At 36.2% G+C, this 22,384-nt stretch overlaps 1 protein-coding gene across 1 annotated transcript; it reads right to left on the bottom strand.

The window, feature by feature from the left end:
• Positions 1 to 57: 57 nt before the first annotated feature.
• Positions 58 to 5,783, bottom strand: LOC145070372 (uncharacterized). Its single transcript, XM_079017305.1, has 3 exons — positions 5,638 to 5,783; positions 1,093 to 5,077; positions 58 to 282 (listed from the first exon to the last, which is right to left on the bottom strand). Exon 2 carries the CDS (start codon positions 4,906 to 4,908, stop codon positions 1,126 to 1,128), a length of 3,783 nt encoding a protein of 1,260 aa, XP_078873431.1. The 5' UTR covers positions 4,909 to 5,077; positions 5,638 to 5,783; the 3' UTR covers positions 58 to 282; positions 1,093 to 1,125.
• Between the last annotated feature and the right edge of the window lie 16,601 nt (positions 5,784 to 22,384).

Below are 22,384 nucleotides of genomic sequence, written 5' to 3'. Positions count from 1 at the left end.
CTTCAGCTATAATCAAAAGAACTCACCCCAAAACACCCCAACCCATGATTACCCCCATTCACACACCGAAAAAAATATATATATTTTCAATGAATGTTACAGCTTTGCAGTAGAAATATGAGGCAACAATCTATTAAAATAGTTTACATAAATACTAAAAAACACTAAAATTAGTAAGCATGTTACCACCATCTACTTGATCTACAATATTCTGTTCTCATCCAACAAGAACTTGTACACTTCCTACTTGCCATCTGATGTTGAATATCTTCCAATCTTGGCCTACACACAACAATTTCAGAAACAGATCTAATCTGAGAAGCTATATAATATAATATAATATAATATATATTGGTGTTTATTTTTTAAGATAATAACCACAATTGTTGGGTCTCATTCAACAAACTGACCACCATTTTACCCTTTTAACAAAAGTACCACCAACTCCACAATGGGCCAATTGCAAAATTACTTTTACCGACAAAGGTTGCAAAAAGCTTTAATTTTTACTTTTTATTTTTTGAAAATGTGAACCATTTGCCATATACTTACAATTTTTTTTAATTATTTACTTAAAGAGTAATTTACATTATTGGTCCCTGAGCACAGCTGGTTCTTTCATATTTAGTCGAAAAGATCTCTTGCAGTTATGGTACTTATTTGAGGTTTATGTAACGTTTTTTTTTGTCTCTATTCCAAGCAAAACGACATTATTTTTTGGGACCAAAAACGTTGCAATAAAGGAAGAACCTCAAATAAGGACCAAAAATTGCAAAGATAATTTTTTCAACATAAATTGCAAAAATCAGCTAAACTATACTCAGGGGACCAAAAATGAAAGTTACATTTGGTTATTTTTAAAATATTTTTAGTTCTTTGGGGACCATTCATAAAGCAATTTACAATTCTTAATCAACCCTATTTGCCAAATTTGATGGTTATTTTGTTTAAAGGGGAAAAAAAAGCCGTCACTTTGTTAAGACAACCATACTATTTTGATTATTTTAGTAGTATTATTCCTGATTTTTGACTTGATGCACAAAGCACAGGTTAATACAGAAAGTCGAGGAAATGAGGTTTTAAATTACTTACCGAGAGTTTTCAATGCAAAAAAGACATTCATGTTCAGATCTTGTTTTTCACGAGGTCTGTTGCTCTCTTGATCCACTTACGAACTGCTACCCACCACTCTAATTCTTCGATGATCTTCACCTTTAAAGCTGCAGAGGCATTGGACCTTAAAGTAAGATTGATCATCTTTTCAAGGAACTCCGTTTTGCAGCGATGCTTCTGTTTTAATCTAAAAAAGAGCTTCAAACTACCCTTTTCGTTAGAGAAGATGATCCCAAGTTCAGGATCCTCCGTAGGTCCTCGATGTCTGTTTTCAATTCCTTCCAGCTCTTGGTTCATCTCTTCGGGTGGATTATCCACAAAGCTATCAAATCGTTCTGCATCAATGCTGCCAAGATCATAGGTCAGAGACCTTAGAAATCTCTGGATTTGAAGAAAGGGAAATCGGGAAGGTTGATGAGTGAGGAGTTTGGTCTGGAAGTGTTTGGCAATCACATATAGGTCATTAGGATTGAGGTTAGGAAAATCAGCTTCGGAGAAGAAATATTTTTTGTTATCACTTCGCACCACTTCAAAACCAAAGTACTCTTCCTTCTGAAAAGACCTCTTCTTATATCCTAAGACTCTTATGATCCTCCGGAGAGACCATACATCTTTTGGGGGCTGAGCATGAGCCTTGAAAAACTCCTCTAGTCGGTTCATCTCAATTGGGATTTGCGTTTCCCTTGAGAGGTGTGGATGTAGTGGTTGGAAGACTGAATAATATCGTGCATTTGGAGACATGGGTATATCCCACTGATACTCATCGGAAGAGGGAGGAGCTGTAGTTTGTTTGGGCATAAGTTCATCATCCTTCAATTGTCTGATAACATAGACCAAAGGAGATAAAGTGTGTTGCTCCTCCTTACTTGAGTTCGCCTGAAAGAAATGTGCTGCTGCCACCTCATGTTTCTGCTTGGCAAGGAGTTCGTTTTCCAGGTCTTGTTGCTTCTTTTCTTCCTCGGACACTCGAAAGGTCTTCATCTGATTCCGACTCACTTCAGGAACCTCCAAAGGCCTTTTGCCTTTACCTTTAATGGAAGCTTTGTGGGTTTCAGGGAACATCAAAGCTAGTTGGGTAGGAGGCATGACAAATGAAGTGGGAGGAGATGGTGGAGGAATTGTGGTCTTTGGAGGTGGTTGACGTCTGGATACCTCATCTATCTTGGGAGAAGGAGAAGTTTCTGTTATCACCACATTTTCATCTTCTCCAGCTTCATCCACAGATTTTGAACCTTTTAAGTTCTCTATCAAGTCAAACACTTTTTGGAACGATTGAGGAACCTGTTTGCTTAGCTCCTCATTGGATAGAGTCTTTGGAAGTACATCAACAGAATTTTGAATTTTCTGAATGGCGAATAGGATTTCATCGAATCTTACATTGCGGGGTCTTAGCAGTTGTTGTGCAGACTGTATTACTTTAACCAAAACAGCCTGAAGAATTATATTTTTGTTGCGATAGTCACAGAGCTGCTCATTTAAACGGACAATCTCATCTCCATGTTGGTGGCCCACGGTGTTGGTGAGGTCATCATACGACTGTTGAATTTCCTTCACCATTTTCAACATATCATCCATTCGATCCAAATACTTAAATGTGTCATCGGTCCTCTTCTGCTCCATTTTCTTCATAGCATCTGCAGTAGATTTGACAACTGATTCCCGAAGCATCTTTTCCCTTGTCTCAAGATTAGGAACCCTTTGGGCTAAGGATGTCACAACCTTCTGCATTTCCACAAACTTTTCCTTGCTCACAAATTTATCCTTAGATGGAGGGATCTTATTTACAAGCTCAAGAACCTCAGACAACTTCTGGTTGAGGGAATTAAATTCCACCCTGGAGATATATTTGGACTTCTTCTTCTTCAATTTAGTGCGTCTCACAGTTGTGGTTGGAAGAGTGTTTGTCTCTCCTTTGGGAACTTCCTGACTTTCTGTTTCTGAAGTTGCCAAGAAAATAGTAGATTTGGAGGGTTTGAGTGTCTCCATAAAGGAGTTTGAATCAGAGTCTTGGATGAGTCCATCATCAGCAGTAAACACAAAGTCCTTTTCCATGTCTTGAGCAGACTCTATACCAGTCTTTGTGAATGGCTCCAAAGACTCCTCACAATGGATGGCAAGCTCAATAAGTTTATCCGTGGTTGGGACCCTCTCTTCTTCTTCCCTCTTTTGTTGCTCCTCAAGCAACATTCCCACTGATTCCTTTCGCTCCTCTTCTTTCTTTTCCTCAGCCTCTCTTAATTCACTAAGAACCAGTTGCAATTGCTTGGTGGCAATTTGTTCTTCCTCAGAAGCGTTCTTCTCCAGCCCTTGTATAATTTCATCATTGTTTATTAGAGCTTTGTTTTTCTCTCTTTCCTCTTGCTCTCTCTTCTTCTCAGCCTTTAGCTCATCCTCTTTCCTCTTACTTTTTTTCACAACCCTCTTCATAAGCTCTTTTCTAATCCTTCTCCCTTCTTCCTCAGCTTTCAGTTTCATCAATTCTTCTTTTGTCTTCTGAGTATTTCCCTCGTTCTCAGCTCTTTCACTTTGCCTCTCCTGTTCATCTCGTGTTTCCCTCATTGAATCATCTTGAGTTTGCCTTACACTCTCACTCTCTGATGTTCTCACCTCTGCCACACCATTAGGCTCTTGGCCTGGGGGCTGCTCATGACTTTTTTCAACACCCACATCTTCCTTTTGAGAGGAAGGGGGTTGTGTATGTGTTATATTCCAATACTTTTGAGAGACATCATCTTCTTGAGAGGATGAAGAGGTAGATGATTGTGACCCAACGATAGATCTTTTTTCAACATCCTTCACCTTATGAGATTTTGTGGATTGTCTTTTGGCTTGAGGGGAAGGAATGGTCTCACCTTTTCTTTTACCAGTAGTCTTCTTTACTTTCAAGGCTTTTTTCTTTTGTTTTGTAGGACTGGAAGTATGTTGTGAGGATTGGGTAGGGCATTCAGCTTCTGGAGGATCCGTTTCCTTTATATGTCTGATGAGAACTTTGGAGTTCTTTTCAATATATTGAAGCATTGCTTCAGGGAGACGAGTAACCTTCCCAAATGCAGATTGATTGGGGATAGTATGCCTGGATAAGACACGAGGAGTGAACATCTCCTCTTCTTTAGGTATTGGGATCTTCAGCTTGTTATACACCTTTTGGAGTGCAAGTGCCCAAAACCTTGCACAAGGAATTGCCTTCTTCTTTGGAAACACATAACTAGTAAAATCATTCCAGATAGTGGTTCCAAAGTCCACTTCATTCCCGGTGTACATGCCACAAATAAGTACAAGAAGCTGCCTACTTAGCATGTCAATTCCTGCAACCCTTCCTGAGAGGCACCGCAGAATGATGTGAAATAAAAAATGCCACAAGCCTGGAAGCTTGCCTTTCCTGAAGTTTGAGGACGACTCAAGCTTTGGAGGTAAATACCCCATTTGATCAAATATGTCGAAGAGTTCTTCATTTGTGGGTTCATATAACGTCTTTTTTTCCTTGGTCTCTGGAAGCCCAATAGCCTCCAGGAATTCAACCTTATACAGTTTGGTGGTCTTATCTTTATTGATGTTGAACTCAATGTACTCTTCCTCAGAGTTATAGACGGCAGTGGAGTATGCCTTATGAATGATGCTTAAAGGAAACTCGATTGATTTAGTCAAGGGTTCGTGAATAGGGTGACTTTTTAGAAACTCAATCATTATATGGAGCATAGAGTCAAACTTTTCAAGGTCAAGGTCTGCCTTAAGATTGCAGGAACCCACATGCATTGCGACTTCTTGGGAAGAGGGTCCCGTCCTGGTCATCACCATGATTGGATTTTAGAGCGAATGGAATGAACACACAAGAGAGAATACAGTGAAATATCCCAACTGTTAAAAGAGAGAAATTAGGTGCATCGGGTTAAGAAGACAGGGCTTTGCTTCTGAATGACTTGGCTAAACCAGGACTTCTGCTTGTGTCTCGGCTCCATATTGAACACTGGGCAACAAAAGTACTCAAATGTAAAATGTTCAGAAAACTATAATATAGCAGTGGAGAATACAAGTAAGAAGTCGGTTCTCAAAAAGGAACTTCAAATATTAACACAAAAAGGAAGTCATGTAAGTGCTATAAACAGGCAGACGGTGACCACTACTTACGACTCATGAAGAAATCAAGCGCGCACATCATTCAAACACAAGAGGTACATTTTTTATTTGAGGTATAATCGACTAATTTCAAGTTCAGAATTGACGACCACTGTTAACGACTCATGAAGAAATCAGATAACTTCACTAAATCTTACAAAGAAAAACAATGCAAACTAATAGAAATGTTGATGTTAAGTTGGTATATGGATCCAAATCCATTCTGATTTAACGGAGGGTATATTGAAAAATTCAAAGAACAGAACAACATTTTGAATCAGCTCAAGAGTGACTCAAAAGAACGAACGAATTCCGATCAGTAAGAGAACAGTGACGGACTTTTTTTTTAATCAAATCTAAAGCGCGTGACATAACAATGTAATCAAGTTGTTCGTTTGATCATGGACTAACCTTAATTTGCCTTTTCTTAGGTAAATTTCAACTGAAATTGAAGCGCTAGACCGAAATCTGAAACCCTAGATTCGCATACATTTGAAAGAATTGGGAACAAGAGAACAGTACTACGTCGTGGACAAGTAGATGAGCTCACTGATAGCGTGCCGTGGTATTTACTAGAAAGGCTGATGTGCATTTTAGTCCATATACTTTTAATAAATTACATTTTACCCTCTATACTTTTAGGTCTTTTGTTTTCAATCACGAGTTTGATTAATTATGAATACCAATAAACTCTTTTATCATTGTATTTGAACTAACATGTAAGAAGACCCAAAAGTAGTGAATAGAATATTCTTTTTATCTTTTGTACCTTGTTTGTAGATACAATCATTAATTAATATTAATAAGGAAGCACTTAACTTAGGGCAGCCAGTCCGAGGCTGTTCTTTATCACGGCACAATCATATATAACAACTTACAAATATATTATACAAGTTCCATCAACCATTTGAAATTTGAAAATAATATTGTTTTTTATTTAAATCTATCAAAAAATTAAACAAACATTTCATCATAAAAAAAATGGTTATTTTATTTGAAAACTCATTTATAATAATTAAATTACTTAATTCCTCTTGATTTATTATTTTATATTGAGAAATTAAATATCATTCTACTTTTTCTTGCTACTTATCTTCCTATTCACATGAAATTGTGACAAATGTCATATTTAGATAAAACTAATGATATTTTAGGACACTTGTCATCATTTCAAATGGGTTGGAAGATAATTAAGAAGAAAATAGGAGGATATTTAATTTCGCTTTTATATTACTTTCATTATTAATAGAGAAAATTATAAAATTAGCCATTTTTTTTTAATTACTTTCTAGAAAATACCAAAAAAAATCCAAATTACAAAAATAGTCATCAAAACCGCAGATGGATTAAACCCATCTACAATTTCCTCCAATCATTTGTGAATGTACAAGTCGGTGAAGCATGGACGCGCATTAGGAGTTATACATTCGCAGATGACTTTTTTATTTTTTCCGGTATAAATACTCTCACCATCACACTAAAATCGCAAATGAACTTATTCATCTATGATTTCCTCTACAATGTCTTCAGAGAGAGAGTTCTCCAAGAAAAAGTTTGAAAAATGAAAAGTCCATCTGCGAATATACAACTCCTAAAGTGTATATGTGTTTTAGCAACTTGTACGTTCGCAGATAGTTGGGGGAAATCTCAAATAGACTTAATTCATTTGCGATTTTGATGGCTATTTTTATAATTTATGGTTTTTTTTGCTATTTTCTACAAAATAACTAAGAAAATGGTTATTTTTATATTTCATACAAAATAACCATATACCGTACTGATTATGGTTGGTACAAAAATTTTATTACCAATATCGTACAAAATATAGTTGGTACCAACTTGTTTGGCCACCAATAAATTTGGTTGGTACATGTTGGTAATGATATATACCAACATGTAATCGAGTTTTGTGAATAAGTGTTTTCGTGTTCTTGAGCATCATGAAACGCAAATAAGGGTTTTGTGAATGAGAGTTTTGTAATGGTTGAGATTGAAAAATCGATCTAAAATGATTTTATTAATTTCTATCATGTGTTTAAAAGTTAAAGCCGTAGAAAAAATAGGACACACCCATTCAAAAGTTAAAGTCGTAGAGAAAATAGGACACATAAACATAAGTTTAAACTTTAAATTTTACTAATACGATAAAATATCAAAGTTATTAAAATCTTATATATATATATATATATATATATATATATATATATATATATATATATATATATATATATATATATATATAGGGTTGAGATCGGTTGAGAACTCAAAGTTTCCCGAGAACCCGAGAACTAAATGTAACGCCCGTGTTTCTGGGCTTGCCATTTTTAGCAATGTAATAGTCTAGGTTAACCTTTGTACCCCAATTTGAAATAATAAAAATGTATTATTTGTGAATTATGTGAATTATATGATTTATGTGTTTATTTTCTTAATTATTATAATTTAATGAATTAAGAATAAAATAAGCATCAAAATTAAAGTATTAGATATGCCCGATATCTTTGCATAATGTTGTAGTAGTTGAAACGAGGTTTCCGAAAATATATAGAACGCCCAAATCTGACTTCGTATGACGAAGTTATGATTTTCTGAAGTTTCGACTGGGCAGTATGCAACCCGAATACTTGATTTGAGATCGAGCGGTTTTTAGCCGAAACAATCTAAACGAGAATCGAAGATCTCGTTGTTAGTAGTGAAACGATGAAAAGATAGGCGAGAACGGACGTCGAACGAAGAAGTTATGAATTTATAACGAAGTTTTTCTGTCCCGGCCTCCTAAAAATAATTAATAAAAACAAATTCAAAATTAGCCGACGGAGTCTAAACGAAAGTTGTAGATCGTAGTCTCACCTACGCATGGATATAAAGAACGTCGAAAACGGAGTTCGTATGAAGGAGATATGAATTTTTGAAGTTTATTAAATAATTAATATTATTTTTAATTAAAACCTCCGATATTATCCGAAGACAAGTCATCGGACTCATCCGAAGTACGCTCCGCGTACTGATGTACGCCCAGCGTACAGCGAAGGATAACGAAGTCAGCACTCGAGTACCTCCGATGACGCAAGTGCTTACGATCCGAGGCGTACGCCCCGCGTAGCCTCGTACGCCCCGTGTAACCCCGAGGTCCAACCTTTATAAATAGGATCCGAGGCAGCCTTAGTTCTTTTGCAAATTTCTTCCTTCTCTCTCTAGCCTTTGCCTCGTTTTGCGTGTTATTTGTACCCCGAAGCCCCGGTAATATTCTCGAGCCCCGAAGCAAGTCCCGAGATCCCGAGAAGTGTGATTCCCGAGCCGAAGCTCTGCCCGCGAGAAGTTTGATTTTTGTAGAGATCTTCCAGATCTGCTGAGGATTACTACTTCTGCAAGCCGTAGTGCTGCCCGATCGTCTTCCGATCAAGTGAGTGTATAATCCCTTTTCAATACGCGATATTAAACAAGTAATTGCTAAACGTATTTAAGAATACGGGATGTGAGTGTGTAGTCATTTTCATTCCAACATAATATTAAGAAGTATTCTATATAAAATACGTGCTATGTGTATATATTTTGCTGTTATATGTGTGAATGTATATTCACTCTCTTCTATCTCATAGATCTGATATCTTCTCTATGAAATACGTGTTATGTGTGTATGCCTCATCTGTTATGTGGAATATATATTGATTAAAGCATGCTATACAGGTTTTTAAACAATGTATAAAAATATATATTTTTATCTACTAATATGTTGGGTAGAACATGGGTAGATAATTGGTGTGAAATAAACAAATGAGAGGCCTCGGTGTTATTCTAGTCATTCAGCAGAGTATGGATGACGACCACAGACTATTCTAGACTGTCCTGTGGAACACTAGCAGACTCATTACCTGTAGGTGTTGTGAACAACGTGTTCACCGGTATACTCTATCCCCCACATGGTTGCCTTTAGGGCACTTATTGTTGAGGAAGCCCCTCTGCAGTAATGTCCGTCCCGATGAAAATCCAGAATTAGGTTCCTTATAATAGATGTTATTTTAGGGACGTAAAGTGAGGATAACGGGAATGGGTAATCGGGTTTATTGTGAATTGTTGAAATTAAATATAATTATTGTGGGTTGAAAACCTATATGCTCACCAGGCTCCCAAGCCTGACCCACTCAGTTTATTTGTATTACAGGAAGTGGCGCAAGAGCTTAAGATGGGCGAATCATCAAGTTGTTTTGTTTACAAGTCTTTATATGTATATATTTGTTGAATGACTTGTAATGTTATCGTTTATGCTTTATGATCTGTATCGGAACATGACATCCTGACTTTTGATTATGAAATGAAATCATATTTCTATATGAAATGTTTTGATAAATATCTATTTTATCATGTTTTGTTTTTGTAAACAAATTCCGCATCTCTTTTAAAATTAAAAGGATTTACTCTGAAAATGTTTTAAAAAGCATAAATGAAATCGGTCTTTTCTGGCCGAGATTTTGGGGATGTCACAGTTGGTATCAGAGCTTTAGTTTAAGCGAACTAGGAATTTGTAGGATTTCTAGACTTAAACTTAGGATGCTAAGTGGAGATTGTGAGATGTGTGTCTGATAAATTTTAGACACGAGCACTAGTTTATTTTAGGAAAGTTGCCTAAAATGCTTTTATGTGCTAAATGTTATATGTTGCCATATATGATATTATTTGTTCGGATCTACGGTTTGTTGCCAACCGGATCTGAAGGTTTATGTGTTTAGGATTCTAAGCGTATGTATACGATATTAGAACTAGCATGTAATCGTTTGGAGTAATAAGGATGATGTGAATATCTATCGTGAATGAAGATCTAAATTTCACCTTATTCGGTGTATAAATCAAAAATGGTGAGAACAAGAAGCGGAGTTGGAAATGCTGATGAAAACAAGAATCAACCGCCTTTAATTCAACAAATACCTGTCGTAGCTGCTGCACCTGAGCCGATAACAATGGCTGGTGTACAAATGATGATTCAAATGATGTTGGATCGTCAGATGGAAGAAACAAGACGCCTGCTTAGGCAGAATCGTGAAGAACCGTCAATTCAAGCGGAAGAGCCCGAGGAGAATGGAGGGCAGTCTGAAGGAGAAAACTTTAGTGGGATCATTGGTCAAGACAACCCACCCGTGGTTAGGCGCAATAACCAGGATGGAGGAAATGATGGGCGTGGGTGTAAGTACAAGGATTTCATGGCGTCCAAACCACCATGTCTATCTGGAAGCCCAACGCCGGTGCAAGTTATGGACTGGGTCTCCGAAATGGAGACTATGTTTGAAAGTTGCGAATGCAGCAATAGGCAGAAGACTGCTCTTGCGATCCCTCTGCTAAAATCTGGCGTGTTAAGTTGGTGGAAGTTGTTAGCTGACTCTATGCCCAAGGGAGAAGCAAGCAAAATGTCTTGGGAAGACTTTGTGGAACAACTAAAACTGCAATACTGCTCCGAGCAGGACCTTCTGGAAATCAGTAGTGAGTTTCAGAATTTGAAGAAAGGGAAATTGAGCGTTACTGAATACGCTGCAAGTTTCACAGAAAATATGAAGTTTATCCCATATTTGGTGCCTACAGAACTCTCTAAGGTCAACAAGTTTGCCCTTGGACTACCAGCGGACTATGGTCCAATGGTTAAGCAAGCAACCACATTGAAAGCCGCCATCTGGGCTGCTAGAAATGTTGAGACCCAGATCAGGGAAAAAGGTCTGGAAAGGTCAGAGGTTGGTGAGAAGAGGAAAATCGATGGATTTTCAGGGTCCAGCAAGAAAAGTAAATTCTCAAAGTCTAGTTCGAAGGGAAGTGGAGGAAAGGTAGAGGCGAAATGGTGCGACAAGTGCAAGAAGAAGCATCATGGGAAGTGTGGCGGGGAAACCACATGCTTCAAATGTGGAAAGCCAGGGCATTATACCAACGACTGCACCTTTACCAAGAATGTTTGTTATGGTTGTGGTGAGGAGGGGCACATCTCAAGGGATTGTCCGAAAAAGAAGGAAGCAGCAAGACCCAACATTCCGCCAAAGCTAAAGGCGAGAGCATTCCAGATGACACTGGAAGCTGCTAAAGATGAAGCTGATGTCGCTTCAGGTACCTTTCTCGTTAACAAATTGTCTGCCCAAATTTTATTTGATTCTGGAGCCAACTACTCCTTTATATCGCATGAATTTGGTAGAAAACTAGCTTTCCCTGTTGATAGACTAGATAATGCCTTATTAGTCGAAGTTGCTAGTGGCAAGTTTGTACCTGTTAGCCATCGTATGAAAAACATCTTAATTGATCTGAATGGGAATAAGTTCCACGAGGAATTATTGCCTATCGAACTTAACGGTTTCGACATCGTTTTGGGGATGGATTGGCTTAGCGCCAATGATGCTGAAATTTTATGCAAGAAGAAAATAGTGAAAGTGAATCCGCCCGGGAAGGAATCATTTATGGTGTACGGAGATAAGCGTAGAGTAAATTCTGGAATCATTTCTCTAATGAAAGCCAAAAAATGTTTGACCAAGGGGTGTACATCATACTTAGCATTCGTGATCGATGCTAAGAAGGAAAAGAAGGTGATGCAAAATATTCCTGTTGTGTGTGATTATCCGGAAGTATTTCCAGAAGATCTTCTTTCTTTCTCAAAACTCTTTTCTCAATTTTAGAAAACATTTTCTTTTAGAAAATCTTTTAATCCCTCGATTTGAGTTCAGACACTCCCGAAGGTGTGTCCGAATCTCTCAAACCAGGGCTCTGATACCAACTTGTAACGACCCAATTTTCATGACCAAAAATTTCGTTTTAAAAACATTACTTTAGAAAATATTAAAAGCTAAAAACATTGTCTGATCAAATCATAACACAAGTGAACCATGTCTAAAATCCAATTCATACATTCAATCAAATATCAGAGTACAAATCCCAGTGAAGCTCGTAAATGCGGAAACCGGAGAGTGTGTGTGTGACATGCTGCTACCGCGCCGGCTCCTTTCCCCTAGCTGAGGAGGTACCTGAAACCAAAACTGAAGACTGTAAGCACAAAGCTTAGTGAGTTCCCCCGTCGTACCACATACCATACAAACACGTAACATACATACTGCCAGGCTATTCTGGGGTGCCTGACTACCCGGTACGGCCGTTCTGGGGTGCCGTCCTACCCGTGTCAAGCCATTCTGGGGTGCTGACTACCCATGTCAAGCCATTCTGGGGTGCTGACTACCTGTGTCAAGCCATTCTGGGGTGCTGACTACCCGTCGGTCCTAACAACCGACCATAGGGACTGGTCCCCTCATACTACCTCTATCGCATATAACATAACAAGCCAGCATGCAAACATATCATCATATATTGTCAGACGTATCTGGGGTGTCTGACTACCCTTCGGTCCTAACAACCGAACTCGACTACTATCACATACAACGTATCATGCTAGCATATAACATATCAGGTAGTAGTAAACCTAGATGATATCACAAAGACAATCATCTACCGTACGTCTCCTATTGGTGGGTCGGCGTTGTGGCCTTAGACCCACCGCTACTGGAAGGTAACTCACCTCGAAGTAGCTGCTGATCTGATCGGGAACTGACTGCCTACTGCTGCTGCTCCGGAAATCCTCCGGCTGCAATTCCCACAATATACCCAATCAAACACTGCGCACTGACCTTTGGGTAAAAAGACCATTTTACCCCTGACCATGCCCTAAGTCAAAGTCAGAGTCAACTTTCAGTTGAACCGACTCGCCGAGTTGGCTTTCCAACTCGCCGAGTCCCTATCCAAACGACTGCCCTGAATCCCGATCCTACCCATCGAGTTAGGCGACGACTCGACGGGTTTACCTTCTTAACTAATATTCAAGTCCTTCATCCTACTCGCCGAGTCGTATGAACAACTCGTCGAGTTCATCTTCATCCGATGAACACTGATGCTAAGACTCGCCGAGTTGTATGAACAACTCGTCGAGTCCATCTTCATCCGAAGAACACTTATGCTGAGACTCGCCGAGTTGTATGAAAAACTCGCCGAGTCTGTTCTTGATCTAAGGAGATTGCCTTGAACTCGCCGAGTCAGGGCATTGACTCGCCGAGTACCTCCATAGATGAGTTAAGCTTCCGACTCACTGAGTCACACCCCGTGACTCACTACTCACTCGACACTACGAAAAGGGGACAAACTCGGAGACTCGCGAACAGACTCGTCGAGTCATATGAACGACTCGCCGAGTCGTTGCCATGCATCCACTAAATACACAGATTTGCTCGACTCCAGTCCATGCCATTCACAGATCTGGACTTCTAGGACACGAATCACACGTAAAGTTTCCAACTTTACGTGTGGATATTCACCAATATGGATTTTAGGGCTCAAAATGTCTCAAAAGGGTAGATCTAGGGCTAACAAGCAACATGGGGCCATAAAGCTAACAGATCTGAGCTCCTGGAGCTCAATCTTGCCTAGATCCAGAGGCCAAACATCTTATTACGACATACAATGCACATACAAGCTTGGGGATTTGACCAAGAAGGACCCAAATGAAGTTTTAAGCATAGAATCAAGGGGAAAACGGGTTATACCTCAAAGGAACTGCTGGAAGAACACAAATAATGCCTGGATGGCTTCCCTTCTTCTGGATCTACTTCCTTCCTCCTTCCAAACCTTCAAAAACACACACACTAACCTAAAACTCTCAAAGAATAGCTTAGAACGAGAGATACAGGGCTTTAAGGGTCAATAGGGGCCGGCTTGGGGCTGATAAGTCCTTTAAATAGGGTGCAAACCCCTGAAACTTAGGGTTTCATCCAACAGCTATGACTCGCCGAGTCCAGGATATGGACTCGCCGAGTCGCCAACTTAAACGTGTCCCGGGTCCCGCATCCACTCGGCGAGTCGGACCTATGACTTGCCGAGTCCAAGGCTAAAAGAAAGGAAATACTCAAATAACATTTACGTACCAGGAACCGGGTGCTACAATTAGGTTCCTTATAATAGATGTTATTTTAGGGACGTAAAGTGAGGATAACGGGAATGGGTAATCGGGTTTATTGTGAATTGTTGAAATTAAATATAATTATTGTGGGTTGAAAACCTATATGCTCACCAGGCTCCCAAGCCTGACCCACTCAGTTTATTTGTATTACAGGAAGTGGCGCAAGAGCTTAAGATGGGCGAATCATCAAGTTGTTTTGTTTACAAGTCTTTATATGTATATATTTGTTGAATGACTTGTAATGTTATCGTTTATGCTTTATGATCTGTATCGGAACATGACATCCCGACTTTTGATTATGAAATGAAATCATATTTCTATATGAAATGTTTTGATAAATATCTATTTTATCATGTTTTGTTTTTGTAAACAAATTCCGCATCTCTTTTAAAATTAAAAGGATTTACTCTGAAAATGTTTTAAAAAGCATAAATTAAATCAATCTTTTCTGGCCGAGATTTTGGGGATGTCACACTAAAAGTGTAGCGTTTGATCAAAAGTAATTCGTTAAGGACATGATCGTCATCTAACCAATCTCATTTAATGTTTAATTTTTTTGTGTTATTTAATATACTAATATAAATGTCCAAAAATTAACAAAATAACTCAAAATTTTGGATTTATTTTTAAAAAAAAATAACTTTCATTTTTTTTTTAAAAAATGGAGATTTTTTAATTTTTTTCAAAAAACATGAATTTTTCAAAAAAAAATGAAAAAAAATATTTTTTTAAAAAATGCATCTTTTTTTTCAAAAAACAAAAAAACTGCATTTTTTCTAGAAAAAAAATTGTACTTTTTTTTTTCAAAAAAAAACTCCATTTTTACAAAAAAAAAAAAAAAGAAAAGTAAAAGAAAAAACTCTGATTTTTATAAAAAGTGAATTTTTTTTCAAAACTGCATTTTTTAACAAAAAAGTCAACGTTTTAGGTGCATATATTCATATTTTTTCAAATGCATATATGCATATTTCTTATACTATAATATTCGTAAGTAAATTATAAAAAATTTCATTTTTATTAATCAATCTATAAATATAATACAAGTATTTTATTAGATACAAAATAAAATATAAAAAACTATAAAGATTCACAGTGTTATCATTTCTTCATATCAAGATTTCCATATTTTCTTCAATTTATCACTTTTCACCTCTTCAATATTTTCAACAAATTCTTCAAAACCTACAAGAAAATTTAAAAAAAAAATGATTAATGCAAGAACACTCAGAAAAATGCACAAGTATATATATCATGTAAGATTCACATGTTAATATATTATGTAAGATTCAAATGTGATTATATAATGTGATATTCACATGTGATTGTATCTTTTAAGATTCAAATGTGAAATTCATAAGAAAATTAAAAAAATAAATAATTAACAAAGACCACTCACACAAAATGCATGTGTGCATATTGACGTAATTCATATGTGTGACAACCCGATATTTCAACTCTATGTAATGACCTAAAAAGTCAATTATTGTAACCACTTTTGTGATAATGAAATTAACTTCGAAAATAAAATGTCCAAAAAGTTTCTATTTAATTACCTCCTATGATAGATGTCATTAAACCGTGATCGTATGTAAAAAGAGCGCCCAAATCCGACTTCGTATATCGAAGTTATGATTTTTCCAAGTTCGGCTTAGCAGCAGACAGCTAAAAAAAACTCGAATCGGAGATCGAGCGACTTTTGGTCGGAATGACCTAAACGAAAATCGAAGGTCTCGACAATGGTAATTCAGCGGTAAAAAGTCTGGCAAAAACCGACGTCAGATAAAGAAGTTATGAATTTCTAAAGAAATTCCTTAAACACGACCTTTTAAAAATAAATAATAAAAAATAATTTCAAAATTTGCCGACGGAATCTAAACGAAAGTTGTAGAGCGTAGTCTCACCTACGCGTGGATATAAAGACCATCGAAAACGAAGTTCGTATGAAGAAGATATGAATTTTAGAAGTTTATTAATTAAATTAAATATAAATTTAATTATAAACTCTTGGTAATATCCGAAGAGGAGTCAGCAGATAGGGCCGAAGTACGCCCTGCGTACCCTCGTACGCCCCGCGTACTCAAAGCCAAGGCCTCAGATCGTCCACGTCCCGGTCTATGCGAAACTAGCCTTGTCCCATCCGAAGTCCGAGGCAGTCGAGGACTCGGTCATGCATGACGTACGCGTACGCCCCGCGTACCGAGGCGGTTCCCAGCCCCTATAAAAGGGATGCGAGGGTTCCGAAGAAAGGGCTCCATTTCTCTCATTTCTTTTGCATTCTCGCCTCGTTTTCCGTGCCCGTGCTAACCCGAAGCCCTGGTCATTTTGCTCAAGTCCCGAAGATCGCTTGCACTCCCGAGATTCCTGAGAATCCCGAGAAAATCAGTTTTCCCGAGACGAAATTCTGCCCGGTTTCCATCTCGCTTTCTTCAAACCTTCAGGTGAGTTCATACCCCTACAACCACATTTTAAATGCTTTTTAAACACTTTTAAGGGGGGGAATACAAGTAAACACACGACTAAAATCGTGTGAAACACCGATCTTTTGCTATACGTTTCATATTGTTGTTTTAACTATCTTATGAAGTCATTATCATGCAAAAACACCTCTCAACACAGCTTTTACCCTCTTGGGATACAATATGTTTTATAAATAGAAATATGTTTTATTTATACGTTTACATACAAATACATCATATCAAGGGTAACATTCTTTACTAAATCATTTTATGCATTCGAAGAACTTATGATTTATGCTTTGTCAAACATTGTGAAAAAGGATAATATTTGCATACAAAACTACTACTTTAATACAGACTTAGTTGAGAATCCGTGAGACCTGTACATCTTCAAATACCGCCTTTTGCTAGAAGGTATCGCTACAAGTCCTGTCTATAACCAGAGTCTCCCGTTCGGAGAACGTGTCAAATGTGTATAGATCTATACGGGAAGTCATGATCCCGCGCCCTGACTGTTAGCTACAGTCCGTCCTTTGGGGTGACAGTTTGTCATAACGCTACGACGCCTGAAGAACGTCGCTACAGACATATTATGTTTAGTATGGTTATATAACTCATCAGATATACAATTATTATAGTACTTCTGATTGATGAATGAGTAGCTATTAAAACTATTCTTCATCTAACAAACTGAAATCTTCTAATAGGTTTTATTATCTATGCCTCAACCTTCTAAAGCATGTCATTTGCTTTCAGTTTTTAGTCTGGGACATTAGGCTAACTATTACTTTAGGAAAATATGGGATTTTCCTGTATTCAAACAAACAACTAGTAGGAAAATAAGGGATTTTCTTGATTCAACTATCTACATTATCCAATACAAATATTCTCATGTATTTCATACTTTTATAAGAAAATAAGGGATCTTCTTGGAAAACATACACTCAATTTGGAATGGCATACAATTTTTCTAAACCACTTATGAACTCACCAACTTAATTGTTGACATTTTCTCTTTGAAATAACTTGTATTCTCAGGGAACCGCTAAGCAGGTTTGGAAATCAACTTTTGGGATTAACGCGCTAGCATTAATTACTTCTTTTGAAAGATGTTTATGTATTTATCTTTTGAACATGTAACGAATACAATTATGTAAACATTTTTAAAACCTTTATATATATGTATGGTGGTGCGTACTTTCCTTTCTATGAACTGTTATGATACTGAATATGACGTCCTCCGCCCCCAAACGTTTCCGCCGTTCTGGTTTGGGGGTGTGACAATATGTGATTCACTAGTGATTTACATGTGAATCACATGTAATTCATATGTTATTCACTTGTGATTTACATGTGAATCACATGTAATTGATATGTGATTCACTTGTGATGTACATGTGAATTACATGTGATTAATATGTGAATTACATGTAACTTATATGTGAATCATATATGAATTACATGTGAATCACGTGTAATTCATATGTGAATTAGATATTATATACATGTAAATCACATGTAATTCATATGTGATTCACTAGTGATTTACATTTGAATCACATGTAATTCATATGTGATTTACAGTTGAATCACAAGTGAATCATATATGAATTACATGTAAATCATATGTGAATCACTTGTGATTTACATGTGAACCACACGTAAGTCATATGTGAATTACATGTGATTTACATGTGAACCACACGTAAGTCATATGTGAATTACATGTGATTTACATATGAATCATGTGTGAATTACATGTGATTTACATGTAATTCTTATGTGATTTACATGTGAATCACATGTAATTCACATATGAATTACATGTGATTTACTTATAACCATCACGCCATGATTCAGAAAAATACAAAAATTCAATAAAATTCGAACATGAACCATTATCAATTATGATTGACCTAATAGAAGAGTTGTTGGATGACACTTTGAATCATATCCACATGGAGATCCTTGTTCTTCTTCCGAGTCTTGTTCTTCCATTTTTACAGTTGAATTCTCATGCATATATCATTATATATTGCACTACTTCCCGTGAATGCAATCTGTAAAACATGATTCCTTCCATGCATCTCCAATGCCTGTTATGTAACACACATGAAAATAAAAAGAATCCGCTTAATGACCCCATCAATACACTTAAGAAAGACTATATATGTATATTCACCTTTGTGTCATCAGAAACTCCATCTCCAACAGCACCAAAGTTATCAACATTCATAAGAACCCTGACACCACGTTCATCACCTGACCATGATGGCAAGTCAGAATCATCTTCTATTTTTAAACTTTTATCCTCAAGCATGTCTAAGGAGTCAGAAAAATTGTTTTTTGCATACTCACAAACCAACAATTGAGACAGAGAAAGAAAAGAAATAAATACAAGAGTGCTCATGATTTTGTTGCTGTTTGTTTAGATTAAATCATGTTTTGAGTCACCCAATAAGCCTCAAAACAAATTTTCAAAGTCCTTCTATGAGAATTGGTGGTGGAAGAAATCCAAGTTCCTATTTGTTCAACCTACTTTGTTTTCCACCAAATATTTTGTACCTTGATGAGTGGGTTGTGAGTGGGATTGATATTTTTACTGTTTGACATGACACGTATGTTAATAAGCTAATTTTTACCCTTATGGGCGTTCTTAGTGATGGCTTAATGTGTTAAGTGGTCAAAAAACATGTGAAATCCAAAGCTGGAAAATTCAGCAAAAATTACAAATTTGTCCCTATATTGGAAAAATTATAGAAAAATCACTATGAATAGAATTAATGATCCGTAAACTTTCAAAGTTCCCATTTTGAATCTAGTTTATCCATTTATTTTTCCATAACATGTTGTTGCTTCTAACTTAGGTGAAAATCATATTTTTCACCAGTTGGTCAGAATTTAGCTGCATTAATAGGCAGTTTTGTAAAAATCATATAAAATTGTAGAAAAATCGTTTGGACCTTCAAAAATACATTCTGAAAAGATAAAAGTCTGAACTTCTGGAATATGAAATAAGAATGGAAGTTATACAGGTTTCAAGTGTGCTAAAAAAGCTTTAAACAGTGGCTGTTTTGGGTCCAAAACTGAGAATTTTAATTGTTAGTTGATTTAGGTGTTTTAGCTCATGATTTATAAGTTGTGAATATTGTTTTTTGATGTATAGAAATCAAATGAAGACGTGATATGTTAATTTATATGTATTAATTAATTGATACATATAAGTCAAATGGATGAACCAATAAAGCCAATTGCATGTCAAATGTGTTTAAAAGATCTGAAGTGCAAGGAATCTACACAAACAACAACAAAATCAATCTTACATTAAAACATTTCACAATAAAAGTAGATGAAAATGAAAGACATTAAGACAACATGTATCACTTGATTAATGGTGCACCTCATGTACCTAGGGCTGAAATTTCCAGTATCCTTTTAATTAAAATCACTTGTAGCAGGCTTCAATATCAGACAAAAATAAGAATATAAGATTAAATCAATTGAATTCAAGCATAAATGAGATTTAGAGAACTTATGAAAACATTATCCGTATATTTTTAAACAAAATGTTTGCTTCCAATTTTTTTTAAATAAGTTAACTAACATAAAAATTATCACATTTTGGATATAACGCATGATCTGGTTGGTAACTCTGCATCCATTAAGACTCTGAACCGTCTGTTCGTTTGCATTCTGCAGTATAGAATCCTGAGAAATATCCAAATCCTGTAAAATGTAGTTCATTAGTAAAGTTACCAACTAGTTTTCAGTAACAGATGGAGATGAAAGAAAAATAGGAAAGTTTAGTTACTTCCGGTATGACCCAAAGTGAAAGTTTTGCATAGAGAAGATATATAGAAACACCATTCAACTTGAATTTCATCATAGGAACGTGAGCCTCAGGTACAAGATGTAGTTCTGTGACATCAGACATATTTGAGAGCATTCTTTTTAATTAAGATGTTCTCTACCTAATTGTTGTGTTTATAGCTATAAGAAGTATAAGAAGTATGGTTAAATTGTGATGTTTTTATAACTTGGATGGTCATTTAATTCAAATATCATTTGTAAACATATGAAAACTTGAATACAAATAAATCATAAAAATCTACAGAGTGTTCGACTATGAGAAATCATAAAAATCTCAAATTCTATTATGTCAAAAATCCATAAATTAACCAAATATTTTCCAACAGTCAAGAACAAAAATGACATGTAACTTAGTTTACAAACAAACAGACCAAAAAAAAGAATAATAATAAAATAAAATAAAAAGATATCTGGCCCAACAAACCGACAACCAAAGCAGATGTAAGATCTTGAACTTTAAGTCTGCCATTTCCTCTCTGTTATAAACACATCACATAATCAGCACATAAACAACATAAGTGCAACCTAATAAATAAACATGATGAAGAGTCTGAAATAAGTGTTCCCGATCCTCACTTTCACAATTTTGATTCAGATGGAATGGAAAATTCATTTCAAGATTACCACGTGTGGTTTGCATATTATGATGATGGCATGCCACGATTATATGCATTGATTCAAATGAAAATGAATCAAAATCAAAGAATTCCAGCCACACAATGTTACAGAAAACCTAGTTAAATCCACACATTGCTACAGAAACCTTAGTTAAATCAACCAAATCTGAGAGTATCAGTTTAGATGAAAGAAGAGAGATAATTCTACAGATGAATTGATTTCATACCTAATTAAAAACTGAATAATACAAGTAGGTAAGGATTAATGACACCTAATGATCGAAGTTGAGTGAATTGACGAAGCAACTTTGATTAGATAATTTTGTCACTTATATTCCAAATCTACTGCAATCGGTAAGGAATGAGAGACATCGATTATGTTTTAGGTCAAATCAATGATTCAAGATTGTGGAGGAGCAGGTGCGGTGGTAGACTCTAGCGATTGAAGACGATGGTGAGAATGCCGCGACGACTGAAGACAACCATTTCTATTCCAGATATACGGTGGTAGATAACCAATCGGAGATATAACAAGCGTTTTAGGGAAAATCAATGACAATGATACAATTGGTGATTCACAGGAGTGTGGAGGAGCAAAGGTGGAGGTGATACACTCCGACGACTGAAGACAACAATAAGAACACGACGAGATTCGACGATTTCATCTCAAAAATTGGGATGAAGAGGTGAGCTTCAACGATTTCATCTCAAAATTTGGGATGAAGATGAACATGGGGGAAGAGAATGATGATGAGAGAGAGTTGTATTTTCAAAATTAATTTTGATTAATTATTATGTATGTTAAATTTTATTCCTAAACTACCCTTGTAATTTATTGTAAAAAGTCAATGTTACCATTGAAATTGTTAATAATTACAAATATGTCATGTTTGATCTAGGTCATTAAAAGATTTGATCTAACGTTCCACTTTTAGCTCTCGGAAAACTTTAGGTTCTCAAATGATCAATTCTCTCTCTCTCTCTCTCTCTCTCTCTCTCTCTATATATATATATATATATATATATATATATATATATATATATATATATATATATATATATAGGTTCAGGTTCATTTGAGACCATTCTAATTTTGTGAGACCGTGAGACCAAATCTAAAAATAATTTTAAAATGCAAAATAAATGGAAAAATCCAAAAATTCTTTTTTTAAATATTATTTTCGGAACTTGAATTAACTAAAAAAAATATAAAAAAATAAAAAAAATTCCGTTTTTTTTTAAAAGTACGTGAA

This window comes from Lactuca serriola, chromosome 8, assembly GCF_051521515.1.
Source record: "Lactuca serriola cultivar US96UC23 chromosome 8, Lser_US96UC23_V15, whole genome shotgun sequence".
NCBI classification, from domain to species: Eukaryota; Viridiplantae; Streptophyta; class Magnoliopsida; order Asterales; family Asteraceae; genus Lactuca; species Lactuca serriola.
This window is presented reverse-complemented; position numbering and strand designations above follow the sequence as displayed.

Excerpts from the sequence above, each read along its gene's own strand:
- LOC145070372 (XM_079017305.1), bottom strand. The coding sequence starts at position 4,908 with ATGGTGATGACCAGGACGGGACCCTCTTCCCAAGAAGTCGCAATGCAT.